The sequence below is a fragment of the Mirounga leonina genome, unplaced genomic scaffold (assembly GCF_011800145.1).
Source record: "Mirounga leonina isolate KUSES-001 unplaced genomic scaffold, KU_Mleo_1.0 Mir_154, whole genome shotgun sequence".
In the NCBI taxonomy this organism is placed as follows: Eukaryota; Metazoa; Chordata; class Mammalia; order Carnivora; family Phocidae; genus Mirounga; species Mirounga leonina.
In genome coordinates, this window is record NW_023270389.1 from 65,307,572 (window position 1) to 65,325,332 (window position 17,761).

The 17,761-nt window shown below is 41.2% G+C and overlaps 1 protein-coding gene across 10 annotated transcripts in view; it reads left to right on the forward strand.

Moving 5' to 3' along the window:
- CDC42BPA (CDC42 binding protein kinase alpha) overlaps nucleotides 1-17,761 on the forward strand; it is a 338,932-nt gene that overhangs the window by 164,607 nt on the left and 156,564 nt on the right. For all 10 annotated transcript variants that reach the window (XM_035011000.1, XM_035011004.1, XM_035011008.1 and 7 more), the window contains exons 7-10: nucleotides 344-544; nucleotides 2,340-2,588; nucleotides 4,462-4,541; nucleotides 6,480-6,646. In XM_035011000.1, the coding sequence (XP_034866891.1) occupies nucleotides 344-544; nucleotides 2,340-2,588; nucleotides 4,462-4,541; nucleotides 6,480-6,646 (697 nt within the window). The remainder of the gene's footprint in view (nucleotides 1-343; nucleotides 545-2,339; nucleotides 2,589-4,461; nucleotides 4,542-6,479; nucleotides 6,647-17,761) is intronic.

Sequence of the window (17,761 nt, forward strand, 5' to 3'; positions counted from 1 at the left end):
TATGAATGTGTTGGTTAATAATATCAATAATAGTACAGTACAATGTTCTGTACTAAATACTCAGTTTGTTTTTAATGGCTGTGGTGTTCAAATAATTTCATTACCTTAAATGTAGTCAGTGAAGTACCAGCAATAATAAAGATTCTATAGTATTATGAAATCTGGAGGACTACTAGTGTGGAGATTATATACAATTTAACAAGGAGGCTAAATTCAGGTAATGACAAAGTTGTAGTTGTTTTGAAATAATGTCTGTTGTATGAGTAAGTGTAAATATTTTTAATTAAAAATTGTTAATTGTTTCTAATATAATAGATTACTAAAAATGTGTGAACTTCTTCAGGTCCAGTCCTCAGTGGCTGTTGGAACTCCAGATTATATCTCTCCTGAAATCCTTCAAGCCATGGAAGATGGGAAAGGGAGATATGGGCCTGAATGTGACTGGTGGTCTCTGGGGGTCTGTATGTATGAAATGCTTTATGGAGAAACGCCATTTTATGCAGAATCTCTGGTGGAGACATATGGAAAAATCATGAATCATAAAGTTAGTATATTTTACTATTTTTCAATTGAATGTGGTAAATGATACATAAAATAAATTTAAAGTAATGTGATAGTTAAAAAAGAATTTTTTAAAAAACAACATTCTAATTCCTATGCTAATAGGGGACCTGACAAAAGTGAATAATCAAAACCCATAAATTGTGCATAAAATTATGAGTTCTTACCTTCTCCTGTATTTTATTAGAAATGCTAATAAATAGGAAATTAAAGGGTCTCCAGTAGAATAACAAAATTGGTAAGCAGATAATTTATATCCTTACTACTGTAAGTATACTCATGACTAGAATGCATTTAAAAAATTCTCACCCTGGGGCACCTGGGTGGCTCAGTCGTTAAGCATCTGCCTTCGGCTCAGGTCATGATCCCAGAGTCCTGAGATCGAGCCCTGCATCGGGCTCCCTGAGCAGCGGGGAGTCTGCTTCTCCCTCTCCCACTCCCCTTGCTTGTGTTCCCTCTCTTGCTGTCTTTTTCTATCAAATAAATAAATAAAAATCTTTAAAAAAAAATAAAAAATTCTTATCCTTAGCCATAATAAATCTGAGATATTCTTTTTCCCCTGGCAAAGATGAAAAGAAAAATTACATTCTGTACTGTAAATAATCCAGTGAGATGGACATTGTTAGACATTGTTGATAGGAATATAAATTGATGTAATCTTTCTGTCAACAAGTCTGTAAGTATGCATCTAGAGCCTTAAAAATGGTTAGAACTTTGGATTGAGCAACTTCAGTTTTAGGAATCTGCCCTAAGGAAATATTCAGTCGAACCAGGATGTTTGTACAAGGATACCTATTCCAGTCTTCTTTATGATCAAAACAGTGAAAACAATCCGGATTCACCACAGAAACAAATTAATAGAGCCTTAATCCATTTAGTTCCCAGTGAAATAGAAATAAATTGTAATAAAGAGAGGAAGGTTCTGATTGATTGGTTTCAGAAGATTGTGAGCAGTTGCAAACACCTGGAATGGGAATGTCCCATAAAAGGGGGGTGAGACCGTATGATCAGTTGCTTCACGAATATATTAATCAGTTGATGCTCTTCTGTGGAGTTGGTGCTCTTTCTGCCTGGCTGCAAGGATAATCTGTTAAATAGTTATGGAGAGTTGGAAGACAGGGAATAGCCAGCTACTGAGTTGTAAAGAGCACATGTAGCATTTCACAGAGAGATCATTGTCTGTGACACGTGGCTCAGAGCACGGACTGTGGAGTCAGGCCACTCTTCCAAAATCCCAGCTCTCCCGTTTACTACTTGTGTGACTGGGAGCAACTGACTGAACTCCCTGGGCCTTTGGGTCTCTTCTATAAAATCAGGATAATAGTGGAACCTGCCTTTGAGGCTTGCTGTGAGGATTATAAGCGTTAAGTGAATAAAGTGTTTCCACGAGTGCGAAGTCCATGGTCCGTCCTTTACAGGTGTTTGCTGTTGTTACTTAATGCTTAGTTTGTGGCGTATATGAACATCGTCAGTCATAAACACTCTACTGAAATGTTGAGTCAGATTCTACTTTTAATAAGTTCTCTTCCTTTTGACAGCAGTTTAGGGTATTTTAGCATTTAATTTATTCTTCCTTCTACAGTGCATGTGTAACTAAGTCACATATAAAATTAAAAGTTCTTTTAGGAAAATGCTTTTTTTCTTGTAGGATGAGTACCCTGCACTAGTGTACACTTATTACACATTTTTAAAATGCATTTTTAAGAAAATAAATGTTAATCAACCTACTTAGGGAGTTAAATACTGATTTATATTTTGTTTCTTTATTCTGTGTCTAGGAGAGGTTTCAGTTTCCAGCTCAAGTGACCGATGTGTCTGAAAATGCTAAGGATCTTATTCGAAGGCTCATTTGCAGCAGAGAACACCGACTTGGTCAAAATGGGATAGAAGACTTTAAGAAACACCCGTTTTTCAATGGAATTGATTGGGATAATATTCGAAACTGTGAAGCACCTTATATTCCAGAAGTTAGTAGCCCAACAGATACATCAAATTTTGATGTGGATGATGATTGTTTAAAGAATTCTGTAAGTATGACATTGCGAAGAAGTTCTGTCCCTCTCTTTCTTTTTAATGTGGTTATGAAGCAATTGTATGGACCTCCTTATCAATTACCAGTCAGACAGTTATCATGGCTTCTAGTATTTATTCTCTCATATATTGAGAAATTAAGAGTTCACTGAGGCAAACATGTTTATTCATGACAAGGAGCAAAATTAAACTTCATGTATTGACTAATGAGATCAGTTACGCTGTGAGATTTCTTAGGAAGAAGAGAAATTAGGTGCTTAGAAAAGTGGACTTTGATGGCAGAATAAAGAGGTTGGCAAATCTCTCCTTAAAAAGCTCCACGATACTGGACAGAATTGTCAAAAACAACCATTTTGGGGCTTGACACCTCAACCCAAGGGAAGTAAATTGAGAAGCATTTATTCATGAGAAACTGAACTTTGGTTAAACACTGCCCCACCCCATTCCATCAGCCTGGTTGGGGCCATGGTGCTGCTGGCAGGAGACTGACTTGATCTGGAGAGCTCCCCGTGCCCAGTGGTGTTGCCACTAAAAGTAGCAAACGTGGTAGGAAGTGAAGGGTGTGGGGGGTGGGAATCTACAGCCTTGCTATCCTGAGGTTGTAGCCTCCCTTGAGGCGGGTGGCAGACTAGCAGAGTCGCCAAACACTGGACCGCTTTTAGCTTGTGGGCCGGCATAGTTCGTCAACCCCTGCTCTGCACCTTTAGGTTACATTGTTACAATTTAGGACAGTAAGAACATAAAATTTTATGGATGTTGCCTTTTTAGCTTCTTAATTTGAACTTTTTTTTATCCCATTATTTTATTTCTTATGGTTTTAATTCTGCACTAAGAATTTGTATATTGATTTTCTGTCACTTTTCACTGTTCAGGAGGTAGCATGGGCAAGGCAGGTAAGGACTTCTTATGCTTCCCTCTCTGGGCCTCCAAGAAAAAATTAAATGGACTTTCCTCATCGGTGTTTTATTGTAAGAATTACATTTTACTGTAAACAGAAATTTGCATCATTCCAAATTAAATACATAGTACAGTCGATTCTGATTATGGTAGTTATATGTTCCATAAAGTTTCTGTGTACGCTGTATTCATGAATATTGAACTAGGGGAAATTTCCTAGGGGAAATTCAGGGTTAGGTTCTTCTGAACCTCTGGTCATTTCATTCAACCAGTCGGTACATAACCTTGTTTTATGTATGTTTCTTTTTAAAGACACCTTATTGAATATATATTGTTGATTAACAGCAAGTTCACAGCCAACAGCAGTGTAACTCAGGCCTGAGCAAAGCTTCTCTAACACACATACGTATTTGTAAGGCACATCATAGCTGTCTTGCTTAGAAACCATCTAGATGGCCCTTCTGCACTATGGTTGGAGGACATTTTAAACAACACAGTCACCCATAAGAAGCAGAAAAACGTGAAAGATGTGGCACATGCAGACCTTGGAAGGAATACTTTTTCATCATATCAGCTGAAACAAGAAGGCAGAGCGTCTCCTTGTTCAGTCGCAGCTGGAAACTTAGGCATTGAGTGGCTCAAAAAATTTTTTTTGCTCTGCCTATGTCTGCAAGTGATTGCAGAAGTACTATGAATATTGATTTGGGTTACAAATAATTTTTAGCGACGAGGCAGATCTGCACATATGCATACCTGAATAATCATTGTGCTCTCAATGTCAGACTTTCCACCTGGAGTTTAATTTTATTAGAACATTACAGTGGCAGTGTTGATTGTCTGGATTCTAGATCACTGCGCATCTGCACCAGACTTCATCGAACAGCCATGTATTTCCTATTGATAGTTAATATTATAGGCCAACCTACAGGTCACAGTTATTTATTTCTTACCAGATGTTCTTTCCTCCTTCAGGAAACGATGCCCCCACCCACACATACTGCATTTTCTGGGCACCATCTGCCATTTGTTGGTTTCACATATACTAGTAGCTGGTAAGTTGGAAAAGTTAACATAATTTGGACAACTTAAAGCAAATTAAGATGAATTGAACTTTTAAAAAAATATATGAGAGAGCCTTGTAAGTCAAAAAAAATTTAAAATAGAGGCTGAAGCTACTGCTGGAAAAAGTTAGATATCGTGTAACGAATAGAACATAGGAGAATCTTAAGTCATTTTGGAGAGAAATAGAGCTGAGTCTTCCTCTCAGCACTGGGGCAGGAATTGGAAGAGTCCCTTGCGTTTGAGCATATACGCTCCAGGTGCCAAGTGCCAGGACCAGCCCTGTTTTCACAGACTGCTTCCCGGTCCTCCTTCCCCGGTGTAAGCGGAGTATGATTATATTCACTCCTTGTGCGTCCTCCCTCAATTTCTTGACTGACTCCTGTTCTCCTTCATGGTCTTGCTGAGTTGACATCATCATTACAGTTCAAGTTCCTGTGCAGTTCACAGCGTCCAAAGAAAAGCATCTGACCATTCTCACTGGTCTCACCTTCCACGGTCATGATTCCCGATCTCCAGGACCCTTCTCGTGCCTGTGCCCACTCTCCTGCTCTCCCCTGATGAGCTCACTTCTCCCTGCATGGAGAGGTTGATGCAGGCAGCTTTCACACGCTCCTCTGCACGGTCCCGCCTGCCTGCCTCTGGCCCCGAGCACTCGCCTGTGAGGATGAACCCTGGGGGCTCCCAGTCAGTCCTGTCTCATGTGTCTGCACTCATCTTGTGAGTCATGGCTCCTTCCCATCACAGCACTTCTGTCTTTTACCTTCCAGGGTGCTTGCCTGACTTCCCACCTTTCTGGCCAGTCCTCCTCTGTCTCTGCAGCTGATGCCTTCTGATCTCCCAATCTCCCTGGGCCCCATGGCTTTATCTTGGGACCTTTTCCACTTATACTGTGGTTCATTCCCAGATACTTGCTGGTGACTCCTGAATGTGAGACTCCTCTGCCCTCTCCTACTTAAAACCTCTCTGAACCACCTACTCAAATGTTTATAAACTCGTCTCTTAGATTTCTTTGAACCTGTCTGGTCCTGCTAAAAGATAAGTTGGAACGTGTCACTCACCTGTTCCAGACCTATCCTCACAGTCCCCTAACTCCAGTGGCTTATATCTTAATCCAAACCAACATTCTGACCAAGACCCTGCATGACTGGCTCGCTTTCTCTTTCCCGCTACTCTTAACCTGGCTGACTCTGCGGCAGCCACACACGGCTCCTTTCTGGCATGGTCCCAGGCCAGAAAACCTACTCCTATCTCAGTGCTCTTGCACTTCTATTCCATCTGCCTGGAATGCTCTTCCCCCCAGTTACTCCCTCTGGACTTTATTCAGAGTTCCTCTCTGAGTGATAGCCTCCTGGCCACTTTGTCTGGATTTTTATTTCTTCCCCCTCAATATGTCACCTCTTCCTTTCCTGCTTGATGTTTTCTCCTTAGCATTCAGCACTGCCTAATGCCCTGAATATTGTACTTATTTATCTCGTTTGTTTCTGTCTCCATCGTGGGAACATAAGCTCTTCATGGACAAGTGTCAAATTTGCTTACTGCTGAATGTCCAACACTTCAAATATTTTTAGCTAAATTGTATTGAATTAAAGGAAGCATTTCACTTTTGAGTCCAGATTCTGACAAAGAGGACCATGGTATGTGCTTTTGACTACTGTTTCACTTAGGTGGTCACCTTTTGTTCAGCAAACATCATTTTATAATTTGTGGTTATTGAAATTCAAGACAATTGGGACTATTTCTCATTTTTAAAAAATGCTTCTAAAAAGTGGTCTGTGTTAAGATTTGTAAACATTGTGTTTTACCATCACCCTAGACGGCTAACTGTAGCTAGATATTGAAATCCATGTTTTAAATAGACAGCTGCAGAAGGCTCTCTCTGTTTCTTCACTTTCTTTTACGCATGAACTCATGTTTTTCTGTTTCTTCAGTGTTCTTTCCGATCGGAGCTGTTTACGTGTCACAGCCGGTCCTGCGTCCCTGGACCTTGATGTCAGTGTCCAGAGGACTCTCGACAACAACCTGGCAACCGAGGCGTATGAGAGGAGAATCAAGCGCCTCGAACAGGAAAAACTTGAGCTGAGTAGAAAGCTTCAAGGTAAATATAGTTAACGATGGTATCTTCCCTTTTGGAGTTGGACTCAGAGTTTGAAGAACTATTGATTATGAGGGGTTGTTTTATCTTGAAAAGAAATTTTTGTATGAAGTGGTAAAAATCCAGTTGAAGACTCACGTGGAATATGGAATAATACTGTTTATGTAGACTCATGATGTTAACAGTCCCCCCAACAGCGTTCATTTCCCCACGGGTTCCTTTGTGCACATGTGAACTCGTCTGGGAAGAAGGCGATGGGGCTGCTCTCGGGAAAGGAGCCCTTCCCATCCCAGTGTAGCGCTGGGGATCGCTGTCCTATTTCCTCAGCCTTAAAAGTGCAACTTCCTGGCAAACTGTCCTCTGCAGCATTGCTCCTGGCTTGATACTTGGTGACTGTAAAATGCACTTGGCAAACCTCCTACTGTTCTGACTTCTCTTGGTCTCTTGATTCTTACACATCCAAGGATCCTATCCTCCACCCGACCTCATCCAACTCCTGTGTTGAGACTACAGTATCCAGAATTCATTATTAATCTCAATTTCTGTTTTTTTTTTGAAGTCTTTTTTCTTTTTAAGTTTTTATTTATTTATTTGTCAGAGAGAGAGAGAGTGCACGAGCAGTGGGGAGTGGCAGAGGCAGAGAGAGAAGCAGATTCTCCACTGAGCAAGGAGCCCTGTGCGGGGCTCAATCCCAGACCCTGGGATCATGACCTGAGCTGAAGGCAGATGCTTAACTGACTGAGCCACCCAGGCGCCCCTAATCTCAGTTTCAAGCAAACCCTGCATTATCTCCTGTTCGTTGTAGTCTAGTTCACTCCCTCTGGTGCCTCCTGTGTTCCTTCCATTCCACTGTTACCTGCAGCTCTGTCCTCCTCACCCTGTGCCTTGTACCCTCCGTCCTTCCATGGTCAGTCATAATCAGACCCTTACTCGGATCCTCACATCCGCTGCTCTGACTTCAGTCTGTCACACTCCCTTGCCAGAACCCCAGCCCTGTTGACCTGCATTCTGTGTGGCTGAAGGTAACGTACTTAGGACTTAGGACAGGCAGGGTGCTGACTGATCCCACTTGAGATTCACGAGTGCAGATCTCGAGTCCACTCCCACTGTGTGCTGCCCAGCAGTCCTGCTTCCCAGGCTGTGGCTTCTCACCTGTCAGCATCTGACCCAGTTGACCATTCCTCCTCCTGACAGCTCTTTCTTCTTTTGGCTTCTGGGACACTTGAATCTTCTGGTCTTCTTTTTCCTCATAAACCAGTTATTCTGTCTCTTTCCTGAGTTCTCCTGAACTCTTTGACCTGTGAATGTCAGGGTCCTCCAGAGCAGTCCAGGCTCTTAGGTGCTCAAAACTACAACCTTCCAGGCATCTTTAAGCCCTCTCCTTCTGTCACATCTCCCATTTTGCCCGTCAGCAAACCTGGGCAGCTTTGCCATCACAGAAGATCTGGAGTCCAGTCCCCATTACAGTGTGGCCATCACCCCATTCACATCACCACCACTGTCACCCGCCTTCTTGTAACGACTTTCTAGCTGCTTTCCCTGCCTTAACTCACCCCCGCCTCCCACTGTTCCTTCTGTTTCTAGCCACCCTGGGCTCCCTGGCTGTTCTTTCTACAAACCAGGCATGTCCCCACCTCAGGGCCTTTGCATCAACTGTTGCCCTGCCTTAAATTTTATTCCTTTGGCATTCACATGACTCATTCCCTTACCTCCTTCAGGTTTCTACTTGAGTGTTACCTTGAAATGAGGCTTTTCTGACCACTCTATTTAAAACCTAATCTTGGGGCGCCTGGGTGACTCAGTCGTTAAGCGTCTGCCTTCCGCTCAGGTCATGATCCCAGGGTCCTGGGATCGGGCCCCACATCGGGCTTCCTGCTCAGTGGGAAGCCTGCTTTTTCCTCTCCCACTCCCCCTGCTTATGTTCCCTCTCTGTCTCTCTCTGTCAAAAAATAGATTTTAAAAATCTAAAAAATAATAAATAAATAAATAAATAATTTTAAAAAATACAATGTAATCTTGTTTTATCTCCAGCATTTACTCCCCTCTTTCCTCCTTTATTTTCTCCAGAGTAAGGGACATAACATACAATTTATTTTACTTACTCCTTTTGTGAACAAAGGAATGTTTGTATAAATAATCAAATAGCTTGTAACTCTTAAGAGAGAAATAATCAAGTTTTACAACAATAAAATTTTGCTGTTATACTTTTAGAGGCCCCATAGAGAAAAAAAACCTACAGACATCAATAAAACAGACTGTTTTCCATTTTTCTGTAAGTTGCTATGATCTCTGCATGTGGATTACTTCTTCTTTGTATAGCAAGTTGTTTCTTTTGACTTTTTCATGAAATATATTTACCATATATCATTGTATAAATTTAAGATGTACACCTTGTTTATTTGCTACATTTATATACTGTAGTAAGATTATTGTAGTGATGGTTAGTACTTCTGGCACATACATAATTACAGTACAGGATTGTTATCTGTATTTATGACACTGTGCATTAGATCTCTGTGACTTATTTACTACTTGTTGCGATTTGGTACCCTTAAACAACATCAGTCTCATGCCCCCACTCCTGCCCCATCCCCTGGTAAGCACAGTGTTACTCTCGGTTTTTCATGAGTTTGACTTTTTTAGATCTCACATATAAGTGATGTCATACAGTGCTTGTCTTGCTCGGTTGGACTGAGCATCGTGTGCTCCAGGTCCATCCATTCATTTTGTCACAAATGCAGGATACTCTCTCCTTTCTCGTGGCTGAATAACATTCCGTTGTGTACATATACCCTGTCTTTTTTATCCATTCATCCATTGATAGACTTTAGGTTGTTTCCATATCTTGGTTATTGTGAATAATGTTTCAGTAAACATGGGGGTGCTTATATCTCTTCGAAATCCTGCTTTCATTTCCTTTGAGTATATAACCAGATGTGGAATTACTGAATCGTCTGCCAGATTGGTTTTTAATTTTTTGAGGAAACGTCATAATGTTTTCCATTGTGGTTGGACCAGTTTACATTCCCACCAACTGTGTACAAGGGTTCCCTTTTCACTCCATCCCCATCAGCACCTGTTGTCTCTTGTCTTCTTCCTGATAGCCATTCTGACAGTATGAGCATCGATCGGGACATTGTGGTTTTGATTTGCATTTCCTTGAGATGAGTGATGTTAAGCATCTTTTCATGTGCCTCTTGGCCATTTTGAAGTACTCTTTTGAAAAGCGTCTATTTAGTTCTTCTGCCCATTTTTAAATTGGATTGTTTTTTGTTACTAAGTTGTATGAGTTCTTCATATATTTTGAATATTAGCCCCTTATCTGATATATTGCTTGCAGAAGTTTTTTTCCCATTCTGTAGGTTGCCTTTTCATTTTGCTAGTTGTTTCTTTTGCTTTACAGAAAGAAGCTTTTGGAAGTTTGATGTAGTCCCATTTGTTGATTTTAGCTTTTGTTGTTTGTGCTTTTGGCATCATATCCAAAATATCATTGCCAACACCAATGTCTGGGAGCTTCTAACCTATGTGTTCTTCTCAAAGTCTTGCTATCAGGTCTTATGTTTAAGTCTTTGATCTATTTTGAGTTAATTTTTGTGAGTGGCGTGAGAGAGGCCCACTTGGCATTGTTCTGCATGTATTTATCCAGTTTTCCCAGCACCATTTGTTGGACAGACTGTCCTTTCTCCATTGGGTATTTTTTGGCTCCCTTGTTGAATATTAGTTGACCATATATGCCAGGATTTGATCCTGGGCTCTCTGTTTTGTTCTGCTGGTCTGTGTGTCTGTTTTCGTACCAGTAACACGTTGTTTTTATTACTGTAGCTTTGTAGTATAGTTTGAAAATTAGGAAGCATGATGCCGCTAGCTCTGTTCTTTTTATCAGGACTGCTCTGTCTTTTCAGGGTCTTTTTTTTTTTTTTTATGTAGTGTTCCATGATTCATTGTGTATAACACCCAGTGCTCCGTGCAGAATGTGCCATCTTTAATACCCATCCTCCCACCCACCCTCCCCTCTAGAACCCTCAGTTTGTTTTTCAGAGTCCATCATCTCTCATGGTTCATCTCCCCCTCTGATTTCCCCCCCTTCATTCTTCCCCTCCTGCTATCTTTTTTTTTTTTTTAACATATATTGTATTATTTGTTTCAGAGGTACAGATCCGTGATTCAACAGTCTTGCACAATTCACAGCTCTCACCCCATCCCACCCAACCCCACCACTCCAGCAACCCTCAGTTTGTTTCCTGAGATTAAGAATTCCTCATATCAGTGAGGTCATATGATACATGTCTTTCTCTGATTGACTTATTTTGCTCAGCATAATACCCTCCAGTTCCATCCACGTCGTTGCAAATGGCAAGATCTCATTCCTTTTGATGGTTGCATAATATTCCATTGTATGTATATACCTCATCTTTTTTTTTTTTTTAAGATTTTATTTATTCATTTGAGACACTGAGATAGAGAGAGAGAGAGAGCATGAGCAGTGGGAGAGGCAGAGGTAGAGGGAGAAGCAGACTCCCCGCTGAGCCAGGAGCCCAATGTGGGGCTCGATCCCAGGACCCTGGGATCATGACCTGAGCCAAAGGCAGATGCTTAACCATCTGAGCCACCCAAGCACCCCTATACCACATCTTCTTTATCCATTCATCTGTCGATGGACATCTTGGCTCTTTCCACAGTTTAGCTCTTATGGACATTGCTGCTATAAACATCGGGGTGCACATACCCCTTCGGATCCTTACATTTGTATCTTTGGGGTAGATACCCAGTAATGCAATTGCTGGATCATATGGTAGCTCTATTTTCAACTTTTTGAGGAACCTCCATACTGTTTTCCAGAGTGGCTGCACCAGCTTGCATTCCCACCAACAGTGTAGGAGGGTTCCCCTTTCTCCGCATCCCTGCCAACATCTGTTGTTTCCTGACTTGTTAATCTTAGCCATTCTGACTGGTGTGAGGTGGTATCTCATTGAGGTTTTGATTTGGATTTCCCTGATGCCGAGCGATGTTGAGCACTTTTTCGTGTGTCTGTTGGCCATTTGGATGTCTTTGGAAAAATGACTGTTCATGTCTTCTGCCCATTTCTTGATTGGATTCTTTGTCCTTTGGGTGTTGAGTTTGATAAGTTCTTTATAGATTTTGGATACTAGCCCTTTATCTGATATATCATTTGCAAATATCTTCTCCCATTCTGTCGGTTGTCTTTTGGTTTTGTTGACTGTTTCCTTTGCTGTGCAAAAGCTTTTCCTCTTGATGAAGTCCCAATCGTTCATTTTTGTCCTTGCTTCCCTTGCCTTTGGCGATGTGTCTAGGAAGAAGTTGCTGTGGCTGAGGTCGAAGAGGTTGCTGCCTGCATCTCCTTTAGGATTTTGATGGACTCCTGTCTCACATTGAGGTCTTTCAACCATTTGGAGTCTATTTTTGTGTGTGGTGTAAGGAAATGGTCCAGTTTCATTCTTCTGCATGTGGCTGTCCAATTATCCCAACACCATTTGTTGAAGAGACTGTCTTTTTTCCATTGGACATTCTTTCCTGCTTTGTCGAAGATTAGTTGACCATAGAGTTGAGGGTCCATTTCTGGGCTCTCTATTCTGTTCCATTGATCTATGTGTCTGTTTTTGTGCCAGTACCATACTGTCTTGATGATGACAGCTTTGTTCAATAGAGCTTGAAGTCCGGAATTGTGATGCCACCAGCTTTGCTTTTCTTTTTCAACATTCCTCTGGTTGTTCGAGGTCTTTTCTGGTTCCATACAAATTTTAGGATTATTTGTTCCATTTCTTTGAAAAAAGTGGATGGTATTTTGATGGGGATTGCATTGAATGTGTAGATTGCTCTAGGCACCATTGACATCCTCACAATATTTGTTCTTCCAATCCATGAGCATGGAACGTTTTTCCATTTCTTTGTGTCTTCCTCAATTTCTTTCATGTCTTCCTCAATTTCTTTCATGAGTATTTTATAGTTTTCTGAGTTACAGATCCTTTGCCTCTGGTTAGATGTATTCCTAGGTATCTTACGGTTTTGGGTGCAATTGTAATTGGGATCGACTCCTTAATTTCTCTTTCTTCTGCCTTGTTGTTGGTGTATAGGAATGCCACTGATTTCTGTGCTTTGATTTTATATCCTGCCACTTTACTGAATTCCTGTATGAGTTCTAGCAGTTTTAGAGTGGAGTCTTTGGGGTTTTCCACATAAAGTACTATATCATCTGCAGAGAGTGAGAGTTTGACTTCTTCTTTGTTGATTTGGATGCCATTTATTTCTTTTTGTTGTCTGATTGCTGTGGCTAGGACTTCTAATACTATGTTGAATAGCAGTGGTGATATGGACATCCCTGCCGCATTCCTGACCTTAGGAGGAAAGCTCTCAGTTTTTCCCCATTGACAATGATATTTGCTGTGGGTTTTTCATAGATGGCTTCTATGATGTTGAGGTATGTACCCTCTATCCCTATACTCTGAAGAGTTTTAATCAAGAAAGGATGCTCTACTTTGTCAAATGCTTTTTCTGCATCTGTTGAGAGGATCATATGATTCTTGTTCTTTCTTTTGTTAATGTATTGTATCACGTTGATTGATCTGTGGTGTTGAACCAACCTTGCAGCCCAGGGATAAATCCCACTTGGTCGTGGTGAATGATCCTTTTAATGTACTGTTGGATCCTATTGGCTAGTATTTTGGTGAGAATTTTTGCATCCATGTTCATCAAGGATATTGGTCTGTAATTCTCCTTTTTGATGGGGTCTTTGGTTTGGGGATCAAGGTAATGGTGGCCTCATAAAATGAGTTTAGAAGTTTTCCTTCCATTTCTTTTTTTTGGAACAGTTTCAGAAGAATAGGTTTTAATTATTCTTGAAATGTTTGGTAGAATTCCCCTGGGAAGCCATCTAGCCCTGGGCTCTTGTTTGTTGGGAGATTTTTGATGACTGCTTCAATTTCCTTAGTGGTTATAGGTCTGTTCAAGTTTTCTATTTCTTCCTGGTTCAGTTTTGGTAGTTGATACATCTCTAGGAATGCATCCATCTCTTCCAGGTTATCTAATTTGCTGGCATATAGTTGCTCATAATATGTTCTTATAATTGTTTGTATTTCTTTGGTGTTGGTTGTGATCTCTCCTCTTTCATTCATGATTTTGTTGATTTGGGTCATTTCTCTTTTCTTTTTGATAAGTCTGGCCAGGGGTTATCAGTCTTGTTAATTCTTTCAAAGAACCAGCTCCTAGTTTCGTTGATCTGTTCTACTGTTCTTTTGGTTTCTATTTCATTGATTTCTGCTCTGATCTTTATTATTTCTCTTCTCCTGCTGGGTTTAGGCTTTATTTGCTGTTCTCTCTCCAGCTCCTTCAGGTGTAGGGTTAGGTTGTGTACTTGAGACCTTTCTTGTTTCTTGAGAAAGGCTTATATTGCTATATACTTTCCTCTTAGGACCGCCTTTGCTGCATCCCAAAGATTTTGAACAGTTGTGTTTTCATTTTCATTTGTTTCCATGAATTTTTTAAATTCTTCTTTAATTTCCTGGTTGACCCATTCATTCTTTAGTAGGATGCTCTTTAGCCTCCATGTATTTGAGTTCTTTCCGACTTTCCTCTTGTGATTGAGTTCTAGTTTCAAAGCATTGTGGTCCGAAAATATGCAGGGAATGATCCCAGTCTTTTGGTACCAGTTGAGACCTGATTTGTGACCTAGGATGTGATCTCTTCTGGAGAATGTTCCATGGGCACTAGAGAAGAATGTGTATTCTGTTGCTTTGGGATGGAATGTTCTGAATATATCTGGGAAGTCCAAAGTCTTTCTTTCCTTGTTGATCTTTTGCTTAGATGATCTGTCCATTTCAGTGAGGGGGATGTTCAAGTCCCCCACTATTACTGTATTGTTGTCGATGTGTTTCTTTGCTTTTGTTATTAATTGCCTTATATAATTGGCTGCTCCCATGTTAGGGGCATAGATATTTACAATTGTTAGATCTTGTTGGATAGACCCTTTAAGTAGGATATAGTGTCCTTCCTCATCTCTTATTATAGTCTGGTTTAAAATCTAATTTGTCTGATACAAGGATTGCCACCCCAGCTTTCTTTTGGTGTCCATTAGCATGGTAAATGGTTTTTCACCCCCTCACTTTCAATCTGGGGGTGTCTTTGGGTCTAAAATGAGTCTCTTGCAGACAGCATATCAATGGGTCTTGTTTTTTAATCCAATCTGATAGCCTGTGTCTTTTGATTGGGGCATTTATCCCATTTACATTCAGGGTAACTGTTGAAAGGTATGAATTTAGTGCCATTGTATTGCCTGTAAGGTGACCGTTACTGTATATTGTCTGTGTTCCTTTCTGGTCTATGTTGCTATTAGGCTCTCTCTTTGTTTAGAGGACCCCTTTCAATATTGCTTGTAGGGCTGGTTTCATGTTTGCAAATTCCTTTAGTTTTTGTTTGTCCTGGAAGCTTTTTACCTCTCCTTCTATTTTCAATGACAGCCTAGTTGGATATAGTATTCTTGGCTGCATATTTTTCTCATTTAGTGCTCTGAATATATCATGCCAGTCCTTTCCAGCCTGCCGCCAGGTCTCTGTGGATAGGTCTGTTTCCAATCTAATATTTCTACCATTGTAGGTTACACATCTCTTGTCCTGAGCTGCTTTCAGGATTTTCTCTTTGTCTCTGAGACTCATAAGTTTTACTATTAGATGTCGGGGTGTTGACCTATTTTTATTGATTTTGAGAGGGGTTCTCTGTGCCCCCTGGATTTTGATGCCTGTTTTTATCCCCAAATTAGGGAAGTTCTCTGCTATAATTTGCTCCAATATACCTTCTGCCCCTCTCTCTCTTTCTTCTTCTTCTGGGATCCCAATTATTCTAATGTTGTTTCGTCTTATGGTATCGCTTATCTCTCGAATTCTGCCCTCGTGATCCAGTAGTTGTTTATCTGTCTTTTTCTCAACTTCTTTATTTTCCATCATTTGGTCTTCTATATCACTAATTCTTTCTTCTGCCTCATTTATCCTAGCAGTTAGCACCCCCATTTTTTATTGCACCTCATTAATAGCCTTTTTGATTTTGACTTGGTTAGATTTTAGTTCTTTTATTTCTCCAGAAAGGGTTTCTCTAATATCTTCCATGCTTTTTTCAAGCCCAGCTAGTATCTTTAAAATCATCATTCTGAACTCTAGTTCCAACATTGTACTAATGTCTGTATTGAGTAGGTCCCTGGCAGTCGGTACTGCCTCTTGTTCTTTTTGTTGAGGTGATTTTTTCCGTCTTGTCATTTTGTCCAGAGGAGAATAGATGAATGAGAGAAAAATGCTAACAGGGTAACGATGTCCTCAGAAAATATACTCTAAACAAATCAGAAAACACCTGAAACCGGGGGAAAAGAAAGGGAAAGAAAGAAAAAAGAAAAAGATAGGGCGCCTGGGTGGCTCAGTTGGTTAAGCGACTGCCTTCGGCTCAGGTCATGATCCTGGAGTCCCGGGATCGAGTCCCACATCGGGCTCCCTACTCAGCGGGGAGTCTGCTTCTCTCTCTGACCCTCCCCCCTCTCATGCTCTCTATCTCATTCTCTCTCTCAAATGAATAAATGGAATCTTTAAAAAAAAAAAAATTAAAAAAAAAAGAAAAAAGAAAAAGATAAAAACAAAAACAGAGCAAAAAAAATAAAAACAGAATATGATCAAATATGATCAGGCTGGTGCATAGATTAGTGCCACACAGTGTATTTTGGGTGTATTTTGGTCTGCTAGAAGAAAGTGCCTCCCAAAATTTTAAAGAAAGAAAAACTTATATATGTACAAAAATAAGGGTTAATACGATGAAGGGATGGAATATGACTGTAAAGGTGAAAATTATAAAAAGTTTTATAAAAGGAATTGATAAGAAGTTGTTTGAAAAAAGAAAGAGGATTTAAAAAAAAAAAAAGGGAGAGAATGTGATCAGGCAGGAAACTAGAACAAAGCCATACACTAGAGATTTAGGGTATATTTTGATCTGTTAGAAGAAACTGTATCTCAAAATTTTAAAGAGAGAACAACTTTTATATATATGCCAAAAATAAGGGTAACTACTACAAAGGGATAGAATATGACTCTAAAAATGAAAAATAAAAAATTTTTTTTAAAAAGGGATTGATAAGACGTTGGTTGAAAAAGGGAAAAAGAAAAATTAAAAAAAAAATCAGTTTAAAAAAAATTAACTTTGATAGTTTAAAGAATCATGGTAAAAAAGCCATGAATTCTATGTGCAGTATTCCCCTAGCTCTGGAGTTCTGCCGTTCTCGTTGATCGGTAAACTTGGTCTTGGCTGGCTGTTCTCACTGATCTTCTGGGGGAGGGACCTGTTGCCGTGGTTCCCAAATGTCTTTGCCAGAGGCAGAATTGCCCTGCTCTTGCCGGTCCAGGCTAAGTCATCTGCTCCGGTTTGCTCTTGGGAGCTTTTGTTCCCTGCAAGCTTTCCGTATAGCTTTGGAGGCGGAGAGTGAAAATGGCGGCCTCCCAATCTCCGCCCGGGAGGAGCCGAGAACTCGGGGCCCCTCAGTGTGCCCCCAGAGAAAAGCAGTCAGTCACTCCCGTCTCCCCATTCTCTGGCCGCACTCCATGCTCACCTGGCCTGTGACCGAGCGTTTCTATATCTGGCATACGACCCTGTGTGGAGTCTCCAAACCCAGCAGATCCCTGTGGTGCGCTCCCGTGCCGCTCCTCCCGGGGGAGGAAGGGGTGTCTCCCCGGATCTGCTGCTCATTGGGTCCCTGCTGGAGGAGCAGTGGCCCGCCTGTGCCACGGATCATGGTTTATGGCAACCCCAAGCTGAAAGCCCACTCCTCGGCTCCGTCTCTGCAGCCGGCTTCCCCGCTCCGATACCTGGGAGCTCTGCCTCACTCAGGCACCCCCAGTCTTCCTGCGACCCCGAGGGTCCTGAGACCACACTGTCCCCCCAGGGTTCCACCCCCTGTTTAGCCACTGGAGCAATGTCCATCAGCGGAGCAGACTTCTAAAAGTTCCGATTTTGTGCTCCGCCGCTCTGTCACTTGCCAGAAGCAGCTGATGGAGGCCCCCTCCTCCGCCGTCTGTCTTCCTGAATATTGCCTAGGATTCACTTCTCCGCACGTCCTACCTTCCAGAAAGTGGTCGC